Source organism: Fukomys damarensis, unplaced genomic scaffold (genome assembly GCF_012274545.1).
Source record: "Fukomys damarensis isolate Sample0158 unplaced genomic scaffold, DMR_v1.0_HiC HiC_scaffold_23, whole genome shotgun sequence".
Taxonomy (NCBI): domain Eukaryota; kingdom Metazoa; phylum Chordata; class Mammalia; order Rodentia; family Bathyergidae; genus Fukomys; species Fukomys damarensis.
In genome coordinates, this window is record NW_022900935.1 from 7046730 (window position 1) to 7063052 (window position 16323).

Below are 16323 nucleotides of genomic sequence, written 5' to 3' on the forward strand. Positions count from 1 at the left end.
ATTTTATCCTCTTAAATCATTTCTCTGTACGAGGACAGAACCCAAGGATACAAGGAAAATTTACACAAGACACAAACAATTGCAGCTTTCCATCCTGGGACATCACCATGTGCATGCACGTACAAATGTATACATGTGAATGTATACAAATGAAATACGTGTGAAGGACACAAGAGTATGTGAAATATCTAAACACTGTGCTGCTGAAGATTTTGAAGTTCTTTTAGCCATCCTTCCCAGCTCTGTGGTAACTGGTACAGATAAACATCCACAGAGATGCAAAAACGATTTAGATAAACATTTGAACGTTTTACATTATTCTTTTACCTGAGTAGTCTCCTTTCTACTTTCAATTCTATTTCACCATCTTCACTTTTCTCTGTAACCACTCCTTGAAGTGATATTTAGTACCAGCAGAAAAAGCAACTATTGGGTACTACATACCACACACTTTTTTGAGATGAGGTCTTGGGCCAAGAATGCTGGCACACACCAGTTATCCCACACTCTGGGAGGCTGAAGCAAAACATCACAACTGATGTAGTAAAACCCTGTCTCAAAATAAAAGGGGCTGCAGATGTAGCTCAGTGTGAAGGCCTGGGTTCAATACCCAACCCTCCACACACACACACACACACACACACACACACAGTTGCCCAGGCTGGCCTTGAATTTCTGGGCTCAAGTGAGCTTTCCACCTCAACCTCTGAAGAGGTCTGAGGCAGGAGGGGCAGGCTGTGCAGGGCTGCCGGAGCTGGGGTGCAGCCCCACTTACCTCCAACTCCACCTGTGACTAGTCCAGACACCTGTGGTTCACCTGGGACAGGGCCAGCTTACTCCTGTTGCTCAGGCATAATTACAAACAGCACCCTTTCCACTCCGAGGCATCCTAGCTTGCAGTTTTATAGCCATTGTCTTCATTAATTTTCCTTGTTGCTGGGACAAATTACCTGACGCCCGTAACCTGAAAGGTTTTTTGGACTCACATTTTAGTCCATAATTGGCTGCTGCAAGACAGGATGGCATGGCAGAAGGATACGGTGGAGAAAAAGCTGCTCACTTCGCGAAGGCCAGGAAACACGAGAGAAAGGAGCAGCCGGGAAGGAGATGCACCCTACCTCGGACAGCACATTCAGTTGTAAATTTATCAGTGGACTACTCCGCCTAGAGTATGCGCCCCATGATCTAATCACCACCCAAAAGCTATGCCAAGGATCACAGGAGACTTTTTGAACCCATCTATAACCCTCAATAGGGTCCTTTACCCCTTTCAGGACTAAAAAAGGATATAGGATTAAATAGTGTAATGTTTTTTCAAACTCTTTGCTTTTCAGAGCTTTCAAACTTACCTTCTAAAGTGGTCTAATTATGATTTTTCCACCTCTACCTCCCTCTCATTGATAATGTATACTTTTCTCCAATCAGCTCAGACCCAACTATGTAAATTATCCAGATAAAACACTAATTTAACACACAGTTTGGGGTCAATGATGAGTTTCTCAGGAACAGGAAGAAACAAAAACCAAGCTAGAGCAGGTACCATCTTTCTGATAATATTCTATTTCATTCATCTCCTGGCTCCTTAGCTTGGATACAAGGCATCTGTCATGCCAGACCCTGGATACTCCCTGCCACTGAGTGAGGTCTAGTGAAAAGAAACACAACCAAAACATGTGCACCTGGCCTACCGCTCCCACCCTAGAACAGAAATGAGCCAGGGAGAAACCCGCAGAGGGAGATACCTGCAAGGCAAGCCCTAAGACAAAAGGAATGCTATACAAGGCAACAACAACAACAAAAAAAATGGATGGAAAGATAAGAGTGGGACGCTCCAATGTTCCATCGCCCCACCCTTTCATACCTTAGGCAAGCCAGCAAACTGATTTTGGAGTAAATACATTTATTGATACCCATCTTATATATAGTTCAATGAAATCTATAAATATAAAAGCATTTTTTCTTTTGGATATCACCATGGTCCATGTAAATACTCAACAGTCAGAGTCGTCTGCAGGAAGCACTCCAAGTCACACTGTTCGGTTTACAGACCTGAATATAGAGATTTCGTTAAACAGTGGCACTTATGTACTCAAGTGGTCCAGTGGCTTTGGAATATATGACTACCGGGCACGCAAAGTAAAACTAATGTGTAAGTTGAAATCAACGGGAAGGGTATCAACCACCAATAAAAAGAAACAATTACAAATCAATATCCTCGGTGAAAAAAGTACCACAGTTGACACTCGGTGTCAGAATACTGGAGACAAGTATGTAAGACAACAAACACACGTTGTGGCACTGCATGTTCTAACCTCCAGTGGAGCCCACCAGTGCCTTAGGGTCAACAAACAGCAATGCCGAAAGAATGAGACAGTTCAGAATAAAAGCTACATAGAGGCTGACATCAAGATTAAAGAAAAGTAGGCTAAATATTTCAGCAACATAATGAGTTTCTCCCCTACAAGGGGCTGTGGAAAGTTGTTGTTTTAATTCCCTTTGTTACACGAAGCATGATCATTTATCAAATGCAGGAGAAAGACTCCTAACATCCCTGGTACCCAAAACACAGGTACAAAAATTTTCTTCTGTTTCAGTTTCTTTCCACATTTCCAAAGGAACTGAGGCAGCCACTGTTGAACCTTGCTCTCTACCCGATGCAGTGTAGAATTTTACTTCATTTCCTCAGTAACAAATATAGAAATGTCTTTTGCTGCAGTCAGATGATGAGTCTTCCGAGTTAGCAAGTGAATGCATTTAAAAGATCTTAGATGTACAATGTCCAAAACTGAGATCTGAGAGGCAGTGTTAGAATTTAAGCAAAGCACACTATTCAAATGAAAGCCTAAGGGAAGCATATAAAAATTTGGTTTTGTCCATTACTTTCAGCAGGAACTGATGGCAACAGTACCTGATGGGTAACTGCTGTATCTCCACATCCAAAATATTCCAACTACTTAAAGTAGGACCCAAAAGAAGAAAAAGACAACTTGAGTTCGGTAGCCTCTAGAATTCTTCTTTGTCATTTTTTAAAAAAAGAAACAACAGCTTCAGTTGTACACCACCAGCTAAAGGGGTTTTCATCCAAATCAAAATGATACCCCCTTGCCTCTAGTGGGACAGGCACAGGTTCCCACCAGCAGCAGCTCTCCTGTCCTGTGGCACGTGGCATCTGACCCTGGAGTGAAGAGTAAGCTGGCAACAAGCCCCACACTGGAGTCTGACTAGATGGCATTTCGTGGTGTGCCATTGTGTGCCAATGCTTTGAGGCTGGGGGCGCTGGACTGATGACCACAGCTCCGGTGAGAAGTCACACCCACCTCAAAAACCTCATGAATAGCTTTTCGGAAACAGTGGAAGTTGTAGTCTATCAAACCTGCAACAGAGAAAATGGAAGATCACGCCTCCTGAATGCAGTGCTACATTATTCACTAGGAAATATTTAGTGACAGAAAAAACTTGATGTGTATTTTAAAATACATCTGATGAAGGAATTCTCTACACTGGAAATATGAGAAATCATATAGACAAACTGTTAACACTGGTCTGGGAGTAGACATGGAAGACAACTAATAAAAGCAATTGCAAAAGTAAATTTGCTAAGAAAATTTACAATAAAATCCAAAGGTAAAATACTTTTTGAATTATCAAGCTTTTTAAGTCTTTTTGGGTAGCTAACAAAAGGCTGAAGAAAACAGGTGGCCAGGTTGGCCAACTACTCAATAGAGCCTTGGAATCTGAATTCCAGAGAGGCCTAACAGGCAGAGCTCCAAAGCTTGCAACCCCTCTTCAGGCAGTGAAGCTTCCTGTCTCATCTGTTTTAGGAAATGGGCATCCATGTTAAGATTTTGCTAAATAAAGGCTTCTATTTTATGACAGAAATGGCTAATTGCTTAGCCATTTTTCCCCTTCTTTCCTTAAAAGCGGTAGCCTGATTATGGATGAACACCTGGTACTTAGTAAAACATTATATTTCCCAGCCTTCTTTGTAGGTAGATTTGGCTACATGACCAATTCTGGTCAATGATGTAAGTAGAGGCATGTGAATCTTCTGTGAACTTTTTTTTTTTTTTTTAAGAAAGGGTCTTGCCATATACTTCAGGCTGGTCTTGAATTCACTATGTAGCCCAGGCTAGCCTCAAACTCACAGTGATCCTTCTGCCTCAGCCTCCTCAGTACCAGGATCACAGGCATGTGCCACCACACCTGGAATGAAGTCTTAAGCTTACAAGAATGTATTCCTTCTTCCATCCCTGAAAGAATCTATCTTCCTTCTTAATGTCTGGAATATAGATTAAAAAGGCTGGAGTTCCAAGAACCATTCTGGACCATGAAGCAAGCTTGAGAACAGAAGGCAGAGCTAAGAACAGCAGAGAAGGAAGTGAAGCACTACAAAGGATACCAAGATCTGTCTTGACTCAAAGAACTCTATGTTTGTTTAAACGTGAAAAAGATATAAACTTCCACCTGTTTAAGCCACGATTATTTGGGTTTATAGCCAAGCCTAACCCTGCCTGATAAATACTGCTTGAAATTCTCAAATGTCCAAACCAGTTAGCAACCTCTTCAATCCTAAGAACCAGCTAGTCATCATATCTATCCACCATTACATCCTCTCATGTACACAACAGATGTGTAATTTGACCAGGACCTTGGCCAAATTAATATCTTTCACACTGAAGTTTCAAATCACTAAATTCACATTCAGACAAAGTAAAATATTAAAATATACTGTGTGTCCTGCCTGAACATAATGTGACCTTTCAATAATTTGTATTTGATTTGGTGAAAGTCATTAAACACTTATTGAACAGCATAAAAGGGTACAATGTGTCAAAAGAAGCAACAGATAATGGCTCATGCCATCAAGGATAGGCTAGCAGGGGCACAAATCCAACAGACACAAATCAAAACAATCTGGTGTCGAGTGGCTACAAGAAGGGAGAGCCATGGACAGGGCAAAGCAGTCAAGGTAGCAAAATGACAAGAAAACTGCAGAGAACTGGCAGTGAGCACACAGCACAGGTGGAAGACAGGAAACTGGGTTGACTGGAGAGACAGCCATCTGAGAACTGCTGTTGAGAAGTACTGAGAATTAAGTCTTATAAAAAGGAAGAGTCAAATTAAGGTGGTCCTTCATATTAAGGAGAAAAAAAAAAACTACACAGGGCTGAGAATATACCTAAATGCCTGTTTAGCATTCTTGAGGCCCTGGGTTCAATCCCTACCACTTCCAGGAGAAAGAAAAAATACATATAAAAACAAGTTTGGCCAGTTCAGCTACAGAAATTGACCTCTGTGAGTCAGGCATGTGATAAATACCTACACTCTCAGCTACCCTGGAGGTTGAGACAGATTGCTTACGCCTAGCAGTTAGAGGCCATCCTGGGCAACATACCACATGAACATCAATCAAATACACATATTTAAGTGAAGATGTCTTACTAAGAGCTCCAAACACAGAATGGGAACTAAGACCTGGAGATGTGAATTTTCAATCACCCACAGACTATTAAGCAAAACCACTGACTAGAAGAGATGGCCTGGAAAGTTAAAGCGAAGCATCAAGCAGAAAAGACCTGACTTTGAAGAACATAGGATTAAGAAAAAACAATGCCAGAGGAAACTGGAGAGGCAGTCAGAGAAACACAAAAATAATCCAGAGTTCAGCTGGAGGGAAGCAAAGGGAAAACAAGCTCTGAGAAAGCAGCAGCTGACATGGTCATATGCTCCAGAAGGCTGAAGAGGCCACACAATGAGAAAAGGCCACTGAATGCAGCAAGGAGGTAACCTGGTTACCTCTCAAACAGTTCCAGTAAACTGGTTCAGTTGGAAGCAAAGCAAAGGCAGCTATACAGCTAAAGAAAAATGATCTGAAATAAAAGAAGCTACAATAAAAACTTAAAATATTTAAAATATTTAATATTTAAGGACCTGAGTTCGATCCCCGGTACCAAAATAATAATACTACTAATATTTAAAACATAAGATCAAAGGAAGGACAGCGTGTGAACTACATAGAGAAGGGAAGGGGCAAAAGTCATTTGAGCTGATTTTTTAAGATAACCACTTAACAGTGAAGTATTAGTTTTTATTGTTTTTGAGAATCTGAGAAATTACAACAAAGAATGTGACATGAAAACAGCTTTTTTACATGCCATTACCTTTCCGTTCAAAGCTCTCTTCCCTAAGAATGCAGACCAATGCCAAAAATTTAGTCACCTCCTTCAAATAAAGGACAGTTGTATTATTCAGCTTGATGATTGCCATAGATTCTTTATCATAAGCACTTCCACTTCCATCTTCCTTTAACCTATTTTAAAAGAAAAGTACTATTGATTACAGGTTTCCTAGCAAGGGATTGTGGTACATTTAATTTGCCCAATGACGAGCCTTTCCATTTAGATTCCTAAATTTCTTCTGAGAATGCAAACTACTGGCTTAAGTACATAACGCAACTGTCATTTAGGTATAGAGTCCCCAAACACAGAATCTCAAGAATTCTTATTAAAGACAACCAAAATCTCCACACATATCCATTACTATTATACACAAACAGACATTTGGAGAAAAAAGCAAAAATACACGTAAATTTTCACCAAGGAAATTACATTTCCAACATCCTGCCAGATGGGGGTACCCAGAGTGTCAAGTATACCCCCACACACAAGGTCTTACTTCTGTAGTCCAAGCTGGCCTGACCACCTTATGTAGCCCTGGCTGGCTGGCCTCGAACTCCTCCTGCCTCAGCCTGAGTTCTGGGACTACAAGTGTTGTACTCTGTAGGCCCCCCCTTAGATCTACCACTTCAATGAGTTTCTTCAAAGAATAACTGACATGCCAGACCTATCACGTCTTTTCTCAAAAAGCATTTTTTTTTTTTGCTTCCTCACAACAGCAAGAAAATTCTTGGACTACACAAGAACAGTCCCAGCTAGACACCAATAGGAATTATGTTGAAATCAACAACTTTTAAAGAGATGGGTTATAAGAGTTTTTTTGTGTGGTTTTTTTGTTTTGTTTTCGTTTGGTTTGGTTTGGGGTTTTTTTGGCTGGGGATGGGGGTTGTTCTTTGTTTTTGAGACAAGATCTTGCTATGTAATCTGGGTCCAGACTACATATGAGTCCAGACTGGCCTCAAACTCACAGTGATCCCCTTGCCTCAACCTCGAGTGCTGGGATTACAGGCGTGCACCACCACGCATCCTCTAATGTGCCTGCTTAGTGAAAGTCTAAGTCATCTAGCTACCACTAGCAAGTTGCCAAAATTCTTTTTCTTCAAAACAGATCCGTCTTCAAAAAAGATGAAGGAAATATTTGTAAAAGAAAATGTTAACAGGAGTTGTCTTTGGTAGTAGAACAATGCTTTTTTTTCCTCTCCTGTTTTAACTTTATTTACAGTATTTTTCATGAAAAGAGAGTCTTAAAACTATTCTGAATCTTACAGTTTACCTTCTCATACATTAGTTTAATCCTCACAATAACTCAGAGAACAGGAATTACTACTATGGCCCTATTTAGCCACTTTTGTTTTTTTGGTTCTCTGTGACAGGGTCTCACTATGTAGTTGAGACTGACCTGGAACTCACTATGTAGCCCAGGCTGGTCTTGAACTCAGTGATCCTCCTGCCTCAGCCTCCTGAGTGCTGGGATTACAGGTGTGTACCACCACACCCGGCATGCCCATTTTAAATGAATAGAAACTAGATGGGGATTTAGCTCAGTGGTTCCACTGCCTGCCTCACAAGTCAAAGTGGGGGGGTGGGAGTAGTAGTAGTAGATACACAAACACACACACACACACACACACACACACACACACACACATTGAAGTTTATTAATGGTAAAGTAGCCTCCTGGTACAGATATCAAACGCAGGGTTTTAACTTAATTCCTTGCAGTTTTCAGTATCTTTCCTATACAGTATTAATAAAATTGATTTAGAAAGCAGTGATGGGGAAATAAATGTCACCTATTTTAAGACTATAAAAGAAAACTGTTTCCAGGCTGGGATGCAGCTCTGTGGGAGAGCACTTATCTAGCGGTTCAATCCTCAGCGCCACAAAACAAAAAAAAAAGGAAGAAAGAAAACTACATCCTTTTGATTGGATGAGAGGAAGTCATAAGTGCTAAGTATTCTCAACTTACAGTTAGACACCAAGTACACAATTTTCTGTGGAGCATGGAATTGAGAATGGGCACTAACTCTAACAAGAGGCTCTGACACAGACAGTGACTCCCTAAGCCAGTGATGGCAAGCCTACAGCACCCATGCCACAGTACAGTTTGTATTACTGAAAGCTCTAAAAGGTCCAGCATCATTGCTATGTTCGCACAACCAGCAGCCATAAGAAGCTGTGAATCTTCTAACGTCAAGCCAGTATGTGTCCTAAAATCACACTAGAAGGAGAAAGAAGTAAGAAAGGAAGATTCTGGAGCTGGAGATATAGGTCAGTGGAACAGCGTTTGCCTAGTTTACCAGAGTCCCTGAATGTAATTCCCAGTACTAAAAAAATTCTACTCAAAGGTTTGATTAGGAGCCGGGCGTGGTGGTGCACGCCTATAATTCCAGCACTTGGGAGGCTGAGGCAGGAGGATCCCTGTGAGTTCAAGACCAGCCTGGGCTACATAGTGAGTTCCCGTTCCAGGTCAGTCTCAACTACATAGTGAGACCCTGACTCAAAAAACAAAAAAAACAAAGCAAAACAAAAAAGGGTTTGATTAGGCAGATTTGCTTTTGGTGATTCATAAAATGAAGAACTAAAATACAGTAATGACCTTAAAAAAGGTTCATGTTTTTCTTTGGGTTTTTTTGTTTTGTTTTGCTGAGACAGATCTCCCTATGTACCCCAGGGTGGCCTCAAACTGTTGCAGACATCTGAGCCACCACATCCAGCTTATCTGTTTCAATAGTCTTTAAGACTATCAGGCAAATATGCTTATCAGAATTCTTACAAAAACATATATATATAAAACTTACCCATATATACAAGACACATCAATTACAACATCAATCATGTCACAGCAAAGTTCATAAGACTGCATATCCACAGGGGAGCTGTCCGTGGCAATGTAGATTTTGCTGACAACATCAAAGAGAAAAGCTTTTTCAATACCTGAATTCTTGGAAAAACAAAATTAGGAAGTATTCAGTTTCTTTTAAGAATCACAAATTGCAGTTTATTGACTAACATCCAAGGTCATATTTAATTATACCACCCAATGCCAGAACATAAACAGTATTTGGTTGAGAAACACTTCCATAATCCAAAAAAGGAAAAAATGGATATTTCTCTGCTTTGATTTACTACCCTAACTGCATAAGTGTCTTTCTTCCTTTTGCTTAAAACCATTTCCTGAAACATCACCAAAAACTTAACAAAGAAATTCTCCAAAAATCAAGCTATACAGCCAGACATGGTGATGTATGCCTAAAATGCCAGCACTCTGGGAGGCTGAGGCAGGAGGATCACAAGCTCAAACCCAGCTTGGACTTAGCAATTCAGCAAGACCTTGTCTCAAAAAAAAAAAAAAAAAGGACTGATGGTGTAGCTAAGTGCAAAGCCCTGGGTTCAATCCCTAGTGGGAGCAAGGAGTGTGGGGGAATCAGGCTAAGCTATGCAACATTTTTAATCTTTTATTACCATAATCAATCTCTGGTTTGAATGACCATGCTACCAGAAAATCTCTATGCGGGCAATTAGCAAAACAGTTTGACATCAACATCTAGCATAACCCAAAACCACAAGAATCAGAGTAGGGTCACCATGCATTCAGTCCTTCCAAAGTAATATTTGGAAAATATAACAGATACATGTTAAATTTACTGGGGAGACTATCCGTTTTTTGTAAACTGGATTCTCAAAGAAAGAATGTTACATATGATACTAAAATTACAGCTAGTATAGTAAATTATAGTTAGTAAGGAAAGGAAAAGTTCTCAATGTGACCTCCAAGGAAGGTGAGATTTATATTAAACTGAGCTACTTTCCCAAGATTTAGTCTTTTCTAGTTACTACTCTTTCTTCAGGAAACAGGTATCTTGAAGTATTTTTAATTAAGAAAGCACAAGGAAAATTTTCAGCAGTTCATTAAAGACAAAAGGGAAGGGACTGGGGATTTAGCTCACTGGAGTCACCACCTGCCTCACAAGTGCAAGGGCCGGAGTTCAATCCCCAGTACCAAAAAAAAAGAAAAAGATAAAAGGGAAGATAAGGGGCCAGGGATTTAGCTCAGCAGTCCAGCGGCCTGCCTTGCAAACACAAGGACCCGAGTTCAATCCCCGGTTCAAAAAAAAAAATGGGGAAGGTAAGTGCTAAGAATTCAGAAAATAACCCAAGCCATATTTTATGCCCTTGTTATTTATTTGCACGTTATTTAAGCTGATTCAAGCCCCAGTTTTGTGAGAATCTGTAAATACAAATATATTTAACAATGAAAACAGAAACTACAGTGAATTAAGTAGCTCACTTACTGATATAAAGATATTTAATAGGTTTTCCAAGGTTGGCAACTGTGGAATGAGTTTCTGCACGACCTTACTAAAGGCTTCAAATATTGAGTGGTCATAGATACTAGTCAAATAAAAGCTGAAAAATACAAAATACAACACAGTACGATTAATTTTGAAAATACCTTAATCACTTACCAGTCCAATTATTTAAATACAGGATGACCAAAAATTGCATATTTTTTCATTAATTTTTATGAGATACTATAATGGGGAATATAAAGATGACAATTTTATCAAATTTATCCAATACAAGAATCAACTGGTTGAAATGACACCTGCCCAAGCGAAGCTTGGGATAGCAGGCATATAACACACGCTGTGCACTTGGAGTAAACCGTCAAGTGCTTAAGTTTGGTGACAATTATCATAATACATACAATGTGATTTCAGTAAGTTCAAATGAAGCCACCCCATTGTTCCAGATTACAAGTGCAGTTTCGCATCTGGTCTGTGGCCATCACTTGCTTTACGGCATTTCCACAGAGGGCGACTGAGGCAGCACCCAGGAAAGCACTTCCAGATGCAGAAATCTGAATGTGTGCCTAACTCCTTGCAACCTGATCCCTAAAGCTTACACACCTGAGATAAAAAACCAAGGCTAAAAACTCAGGAAAAGCTAGTAGAGATAGGTGATATTTATTAAACAAAAATATAATTCAGGTTTCTACTAAAACATTACCTCCTTAAAAAGTTCTTTTGTGACTGGCCTGTCTACTATAGTAATCCTGTACCTGATACTTTCTACCTTTTATCCTAATTTTTCTCCATAACACTGGTAAGTCCTTAAAATTGCACCATACATTTATTTGTGCTTTTGACCTGTTATTCATCAGAATGTAACCTCCGAGAGGAAAAGACTTGTCAGTCTTTCTCACAGGTGCAAGCTCAGAGCCCTGAAGAGCGCTCGTGAGTATCTGCCTGTAAGTGAACAAATACAACTGGTGCTTAGATTTAGGTAAATAGAATAATGAGGGAGATGGAAGTTAGAGCCCTATGAAAAACAAGTCTGCCAACTTAAAAGGATATACAGAAAAGAACACATATAAATTTAATAAAACATTCATCTGAAAGAGATGGGCCCCTGACAATTTTAACACTGCAGACAAACTACCTGCTTTTCCATTCAGTAATCTTCATTATGTAATTATATTCATGATACATTTATACACATATATTTCACGTCAGAGATAAAGAATTATGTTTATCACTTTATAGGTAATTTACAGAAACTTTCAACGAACTGTCTTAACTCTATGCAAAAAAAAAAAAAATGCTCTGCTCCACATGTGAAAGCACTGGAACAGGTAAGAACAAATGACCCTTGGGGAGTCACTAGGGAAAAGGAACATCGCATAGCATTTCCTTTAGGTAAAAAGGTTAGTAAAGTAAGCAAAGTCCTCTCTTTGTGGGTGGGTAGGGACAGGGAGAACCTGCACTCTCACAAAGCATTTTACAAAGCTGAGTTTCTAGAAAATGAAAATCAAATAGAGCCTCATCCATAGACCTACTAGTACTAAATAAAAGCATGACACAGGTTGGTATAGCTCAGTAGAATACTACTTGCCTAGCATGCACAAGGGCCTTGGGTTTGATCCCCAGCACAATACACATGCCAAAAAATAAATAAATAATTTAAAACTTAAAGCTTGACACAATATTCTGCTGAGGTTATGAGGCATGGTCCCTGGAATGGCCTGGAATGGGATGCAAGCGTGGAGTAGAGAATAATAAAGTTCCAAAATTAATAATGGATTTCTGAACAGATTGAGAGATTTTATACGGAGGTACTTTTACAAACAATGGTGGATTTGGAGTTTCTTTTCAAAGCATGAATTACCTATAAATGTTTTATTTTTTTGTTTGTTTGTTTTGGTTTTGGTTTTCTGAGTTGAGACTGACCTGGAACTCACTATGTAGCCCAGGCTGGTCTCAAACTCAGTGATCCTCTTGCCTCAGCCTCCCAAGTGCTGGGATTACAGGCGTGTGCCACCACACCTGGCTCTATAAATGTTTTAAAACTTTAATCCAAGCAATCTAGAGGTCAATGAGACTTTTCTACAGTTTGCTAAAAGAATATTTTAGAGCCTAAAGCCTGGGGAATATTAGGGACAAGGAGAGAGCTGGCTTGAGCCTATAGAGAAACCACTGAAATAGACAAAGAAAAAGGAAATCACTATACTGTTGCTCTCTGCTGCTCTCCCTTTACACTACTTGTATGACTGAGAACTTTTCCTTCGGTACTACTTGTAAGTACCCATTTCTGCCCATATATCCAAAAAAGAGTAAGATGTACAAAAATATTTCTCACATACTTTTAAACACAAAAATACCATCATCGATCCTATTAGATGTTCTTTAACAGTCATTTCTTAACATTTAATTATAAACCAGCAGTCTTTTAAACTTAACAGCACCACTGCAAATTTATAGGATAAACTGACCTAACCCAAACCTCAGAGTTTCATAAAAATATAAACTGTTTTTAAAACTAAGATATACATTAGAATCAACCCAGAATTGAAAATGTGCCTCCTTTCAAAGTCTCTTCCCCCACTGAGAAAGATACTGTGAAGACTCAAGCTAGAATTCAACAAATGTGACAGAGTCTTGCTCTAAGGCAAAGGGGGTGAGGGAGGGAAGGTGATGAAATCAAGAGGAGGGAAGTCCCAAAGCAGATTTGTGCTGTGAGGAAACAGCCTGACTCCATAGTCTCTTGGGATGAATTTGCAAAAAAAACCAATGAAAACATTTCACATGACTTCTGTCTTCAGGAAAATGAAAAGGGGGGAAAAGTAATTTCTCAATACTACATTCCATAAACAGCTTGGAGATCAAAAACATTACAAATAATGTTAACATTACAAGTAACAAAGCTACATGTTTGTAATGACAGAGATGGGAATACATTTACAGGGCTTAAATATCGAACACACGTTTTTTGGGGGGGCTCTCATATCAAACACACATGTTGTTACCTAAGATGGAGTTTTTCTAGCCCAGCATCTGCAAGGTCATCATTGGCCCTTTGATGAATGTCCCTCTGTGTTTCTATTTTGTGATCATCAGACAAACCATCAACTTTGTGAATAAAAACCTCAAAATTCATGTCTGGGTTAACTTTGTAGGCTTTAGAAACAGTAATGTGAAGTCTTGTTAAAGCCTCCATGTAGTCATCCTGTAAGTCAGAACAAAATATTTTTAAAAAGAAATCTTACAAAAGGCAAGTAATGAGTTAAGAAAGACTCAAACAACCTTTTCCCCAACCACAGAAAATTATCCTAATTATTCATAAATACTCAAATATTCAGATATACCAACTTAACTATCTCTTCAATTTCTTAAGCTATAAAATTCAAATACAAGTTAATGCCTGTGGTTTTTTAATACCAATAATAAAAGCAAGGAAAAAGACAAAGGACATTTCTCCCCAAAAGAATGTTTTAAAGTAATCCCAGCTCTGCCATTTGTAAATTGTATGTGGCTTTTAGCAAGTTGCTTAAACCCTTGTGATCTCAATTTATGCATCTGTAAAATTGGAATTATCATACCTACCTCATAATATTGTGAAGATTAAAATAGCTCATGTATGTGAAAGCACCCATGGAGCCTATCACTCAGCAGGCCTAACTAATGTTTAAGCTTCTTACAGAGAGGAACATGCCCCATTCATCTGACTGCCTGCCACATGGCAGAATCGCAATACATTCTTGTTGGACTATATTTGTTTTTGCTTGAACAAAAAACTATTCACTCTAATATACACCAACTCAGTTCTCATACTCCTTTTTATACTATGGGATCTTTTTAATGATCAATGTCAGTATAGTAACAGTTAATAAAGTATAGCAGTATGTATTAACCAGTGAAAGTGGAAAGCCAATTCTAGCTGCTCATTAACTAGGACTCAAGGATGTAAACCACATCTTGCAACCATCTAATACTGTGGAATTGCTCAATGACACACGTGCTCACAAGACTGCATGTCTTACAATGCTAGGGAATTTACTAGCAAAGAAATAAGCTATAAGCAACTGACACGAAAGAAAACAACTTTCCTTTGTCCTATATCTTTTTTGCCACCAGGTAAGAGAATAATTATTCCTAAGTACCTGTGCATCAATAACATATATCAATGCTCCTGTTCCCCTGAAGATCATCTCGTAGTCAAAGGTTGGGTCAAAAAAGTCCATTTGCCCAGGAAAATCCCAAATCTGGAAATTCACAAAGGAGCTATTGGAAATGTCGTCTTTATAAATCTTGTTGGTACTTTCCAAAAAGAGAGTCTCATTGGGTGACATCTTATGAAACACCACCTGTTCAGGAAAACAAAGACGATTTTGTGACACTTCAATTTCAGATTTTAAATTCAAAATTTCATGCTGGATTAGCTTTTAAAATGACTCATACAATATTTTAAAAGTTTTAGGAAAAACTGAATGCTACATCCGTTTTATTCTTGATGAAAGAAGACAGCAAATTAATTTGCCTTCAGTCTATTTTGAAGCTGAAACGTTTTCATTATTTTCTCTATATCATTCAATACTAGTTGTAGCACGGTCTCACCTACATTTTTCTGTTTTATTTGCCGTGGATTTAAACATGCCAAAATCCACTTTTAGATCATTGAAATTTCATAGCTTAAGAAATTTTGTTCATTCAAAAATTACTTGAATGCCTCCTTCCGGCTCTAAAATTGGCTGGATTCCTGCCTGTGCTGGATTTATAGTCTTGTGGAATAAAACAAGGACAGTAATAAAACAAATAGAAAGTGAAAACACCCAAAGAGGGAGGGAGATCTATGGGAGTTAACAAGGACTAGGCAGTTGCCATGAGTAAAAGATATAGTAAAGGCAATTACAAACCACAACACTAACTCCATACAATCCTAATATGAAACTAATTTGCCTCTGCTACTCTGTAGAAGAAAAAAACCGAAGTTTTTGTCAGTGAAGTAACAAATGAGAACCAAAACCAGTTTTGCTAAAAACCTGCCATAAATATACATATAAATCTTGCTGTAGAGGCAAAAAGCAAGGTCCAGCACTTTCAAAAGAAGGCTAATTTCTTCAAACATCTTATCTACAAAATACCACACAGATTTATTTTTGGAAGACCTCTGCAACAGAGTGGAAAAGTGGAACCAGTTCAATCAGAAGCTCTATGTGTAATGGGAATGGAAGAAGTAAAGCCTGCCTCTATAGCTGCTTTTTTTCAAAAAGGGTACAACCTTCAGTTCCTACTTGACCAACTCAAATGGACTGGTATCTCTGCAAAACATTCTCAAACTTTCCGCAAATTTTCGTAACCACACACCTACAGTTCCCCTTGTCACCAATAACTACACTCACCAAGTCAAAAAGTATTAAAATGCAGTAATAATTCCCAATAACATAAAAATGAAAGGCCAGGGATTTAGCTCAGTGGTTCCACCGCCTGCCAAACGCAAGGATCCAAGTTCAATCCCCGGTACCAAAAAAAAAAAAAAAAAAAGTAAATTATAAAAATGAAGCCTCCTTCAGACTACTAAGGAAAGTATTAAAAGGCCCAGTGCCTGAGTCACAACTCTTGACACTGCTCCCCGGGGCTCGGCTGGGAACTCCTGCAAACTCGGGTCACCTGAGCGAGACTGGGCAGGAGCGGGAGTCCACCACGATCTCCTAAGTGAGAACTGGTGAATACGTCTCGGTTTTGTCCATCGATGCCACTGGGCCGGGTTCTAGGGGGCGGAGGGCTAGGGCGGTGCCCCTAGCACCTGCCTCCCTCCTGCCAGTTTCGCCTTCTGCGACCCACTTGGGCCTCAGCTGACTCCGGCG

General features: G+C 39.3%; 1 protein-coding gene across 1 annotated transcript in view; it reads right to left on the bottom strand.

Annotated features, from left to right (window-relative positions):
• Positions 1 to 638: 638 nt before the first annotated feature.
• The window catches only part of Rragc (Ras related GTP binding C), an 18253-nt gene continuing 2568 nt past the window's right edge, over positions 639 to 16323 (bottom strand). The window contains exons 3-9 of the mRNA XM_010626067.2: positions 16127 to 16226; positions 14620 to 14823; positions 13486 to 13685; positions 10472 to 10586; positions 8978 to 9120; positions 6162 to 6310; positions 639 to 3373 (exon numbers count right to left, since the gene is read on the bottom strand). Coding sequence (XP_010624369.1) covers positions 3222 to 3373; positions 6162 to 6310; positions 8978 to 9120; positions 10472 to 10586; positions 13486 to 13685; positions 14620 to 14823; positions 16127 to 16226 — 1063 coding nt within the window. The 3' untranslated portion in view covers positions 639 to 3221. The remainder of the gene's footprint in view (positions 3374 to 6161; positions 6311 to 8977; positions 9121 to 10471; positions 10587 to 13485; positions 13686 to 14619; positions 14824 to 16126; positions 16227 to 16323) is intronic.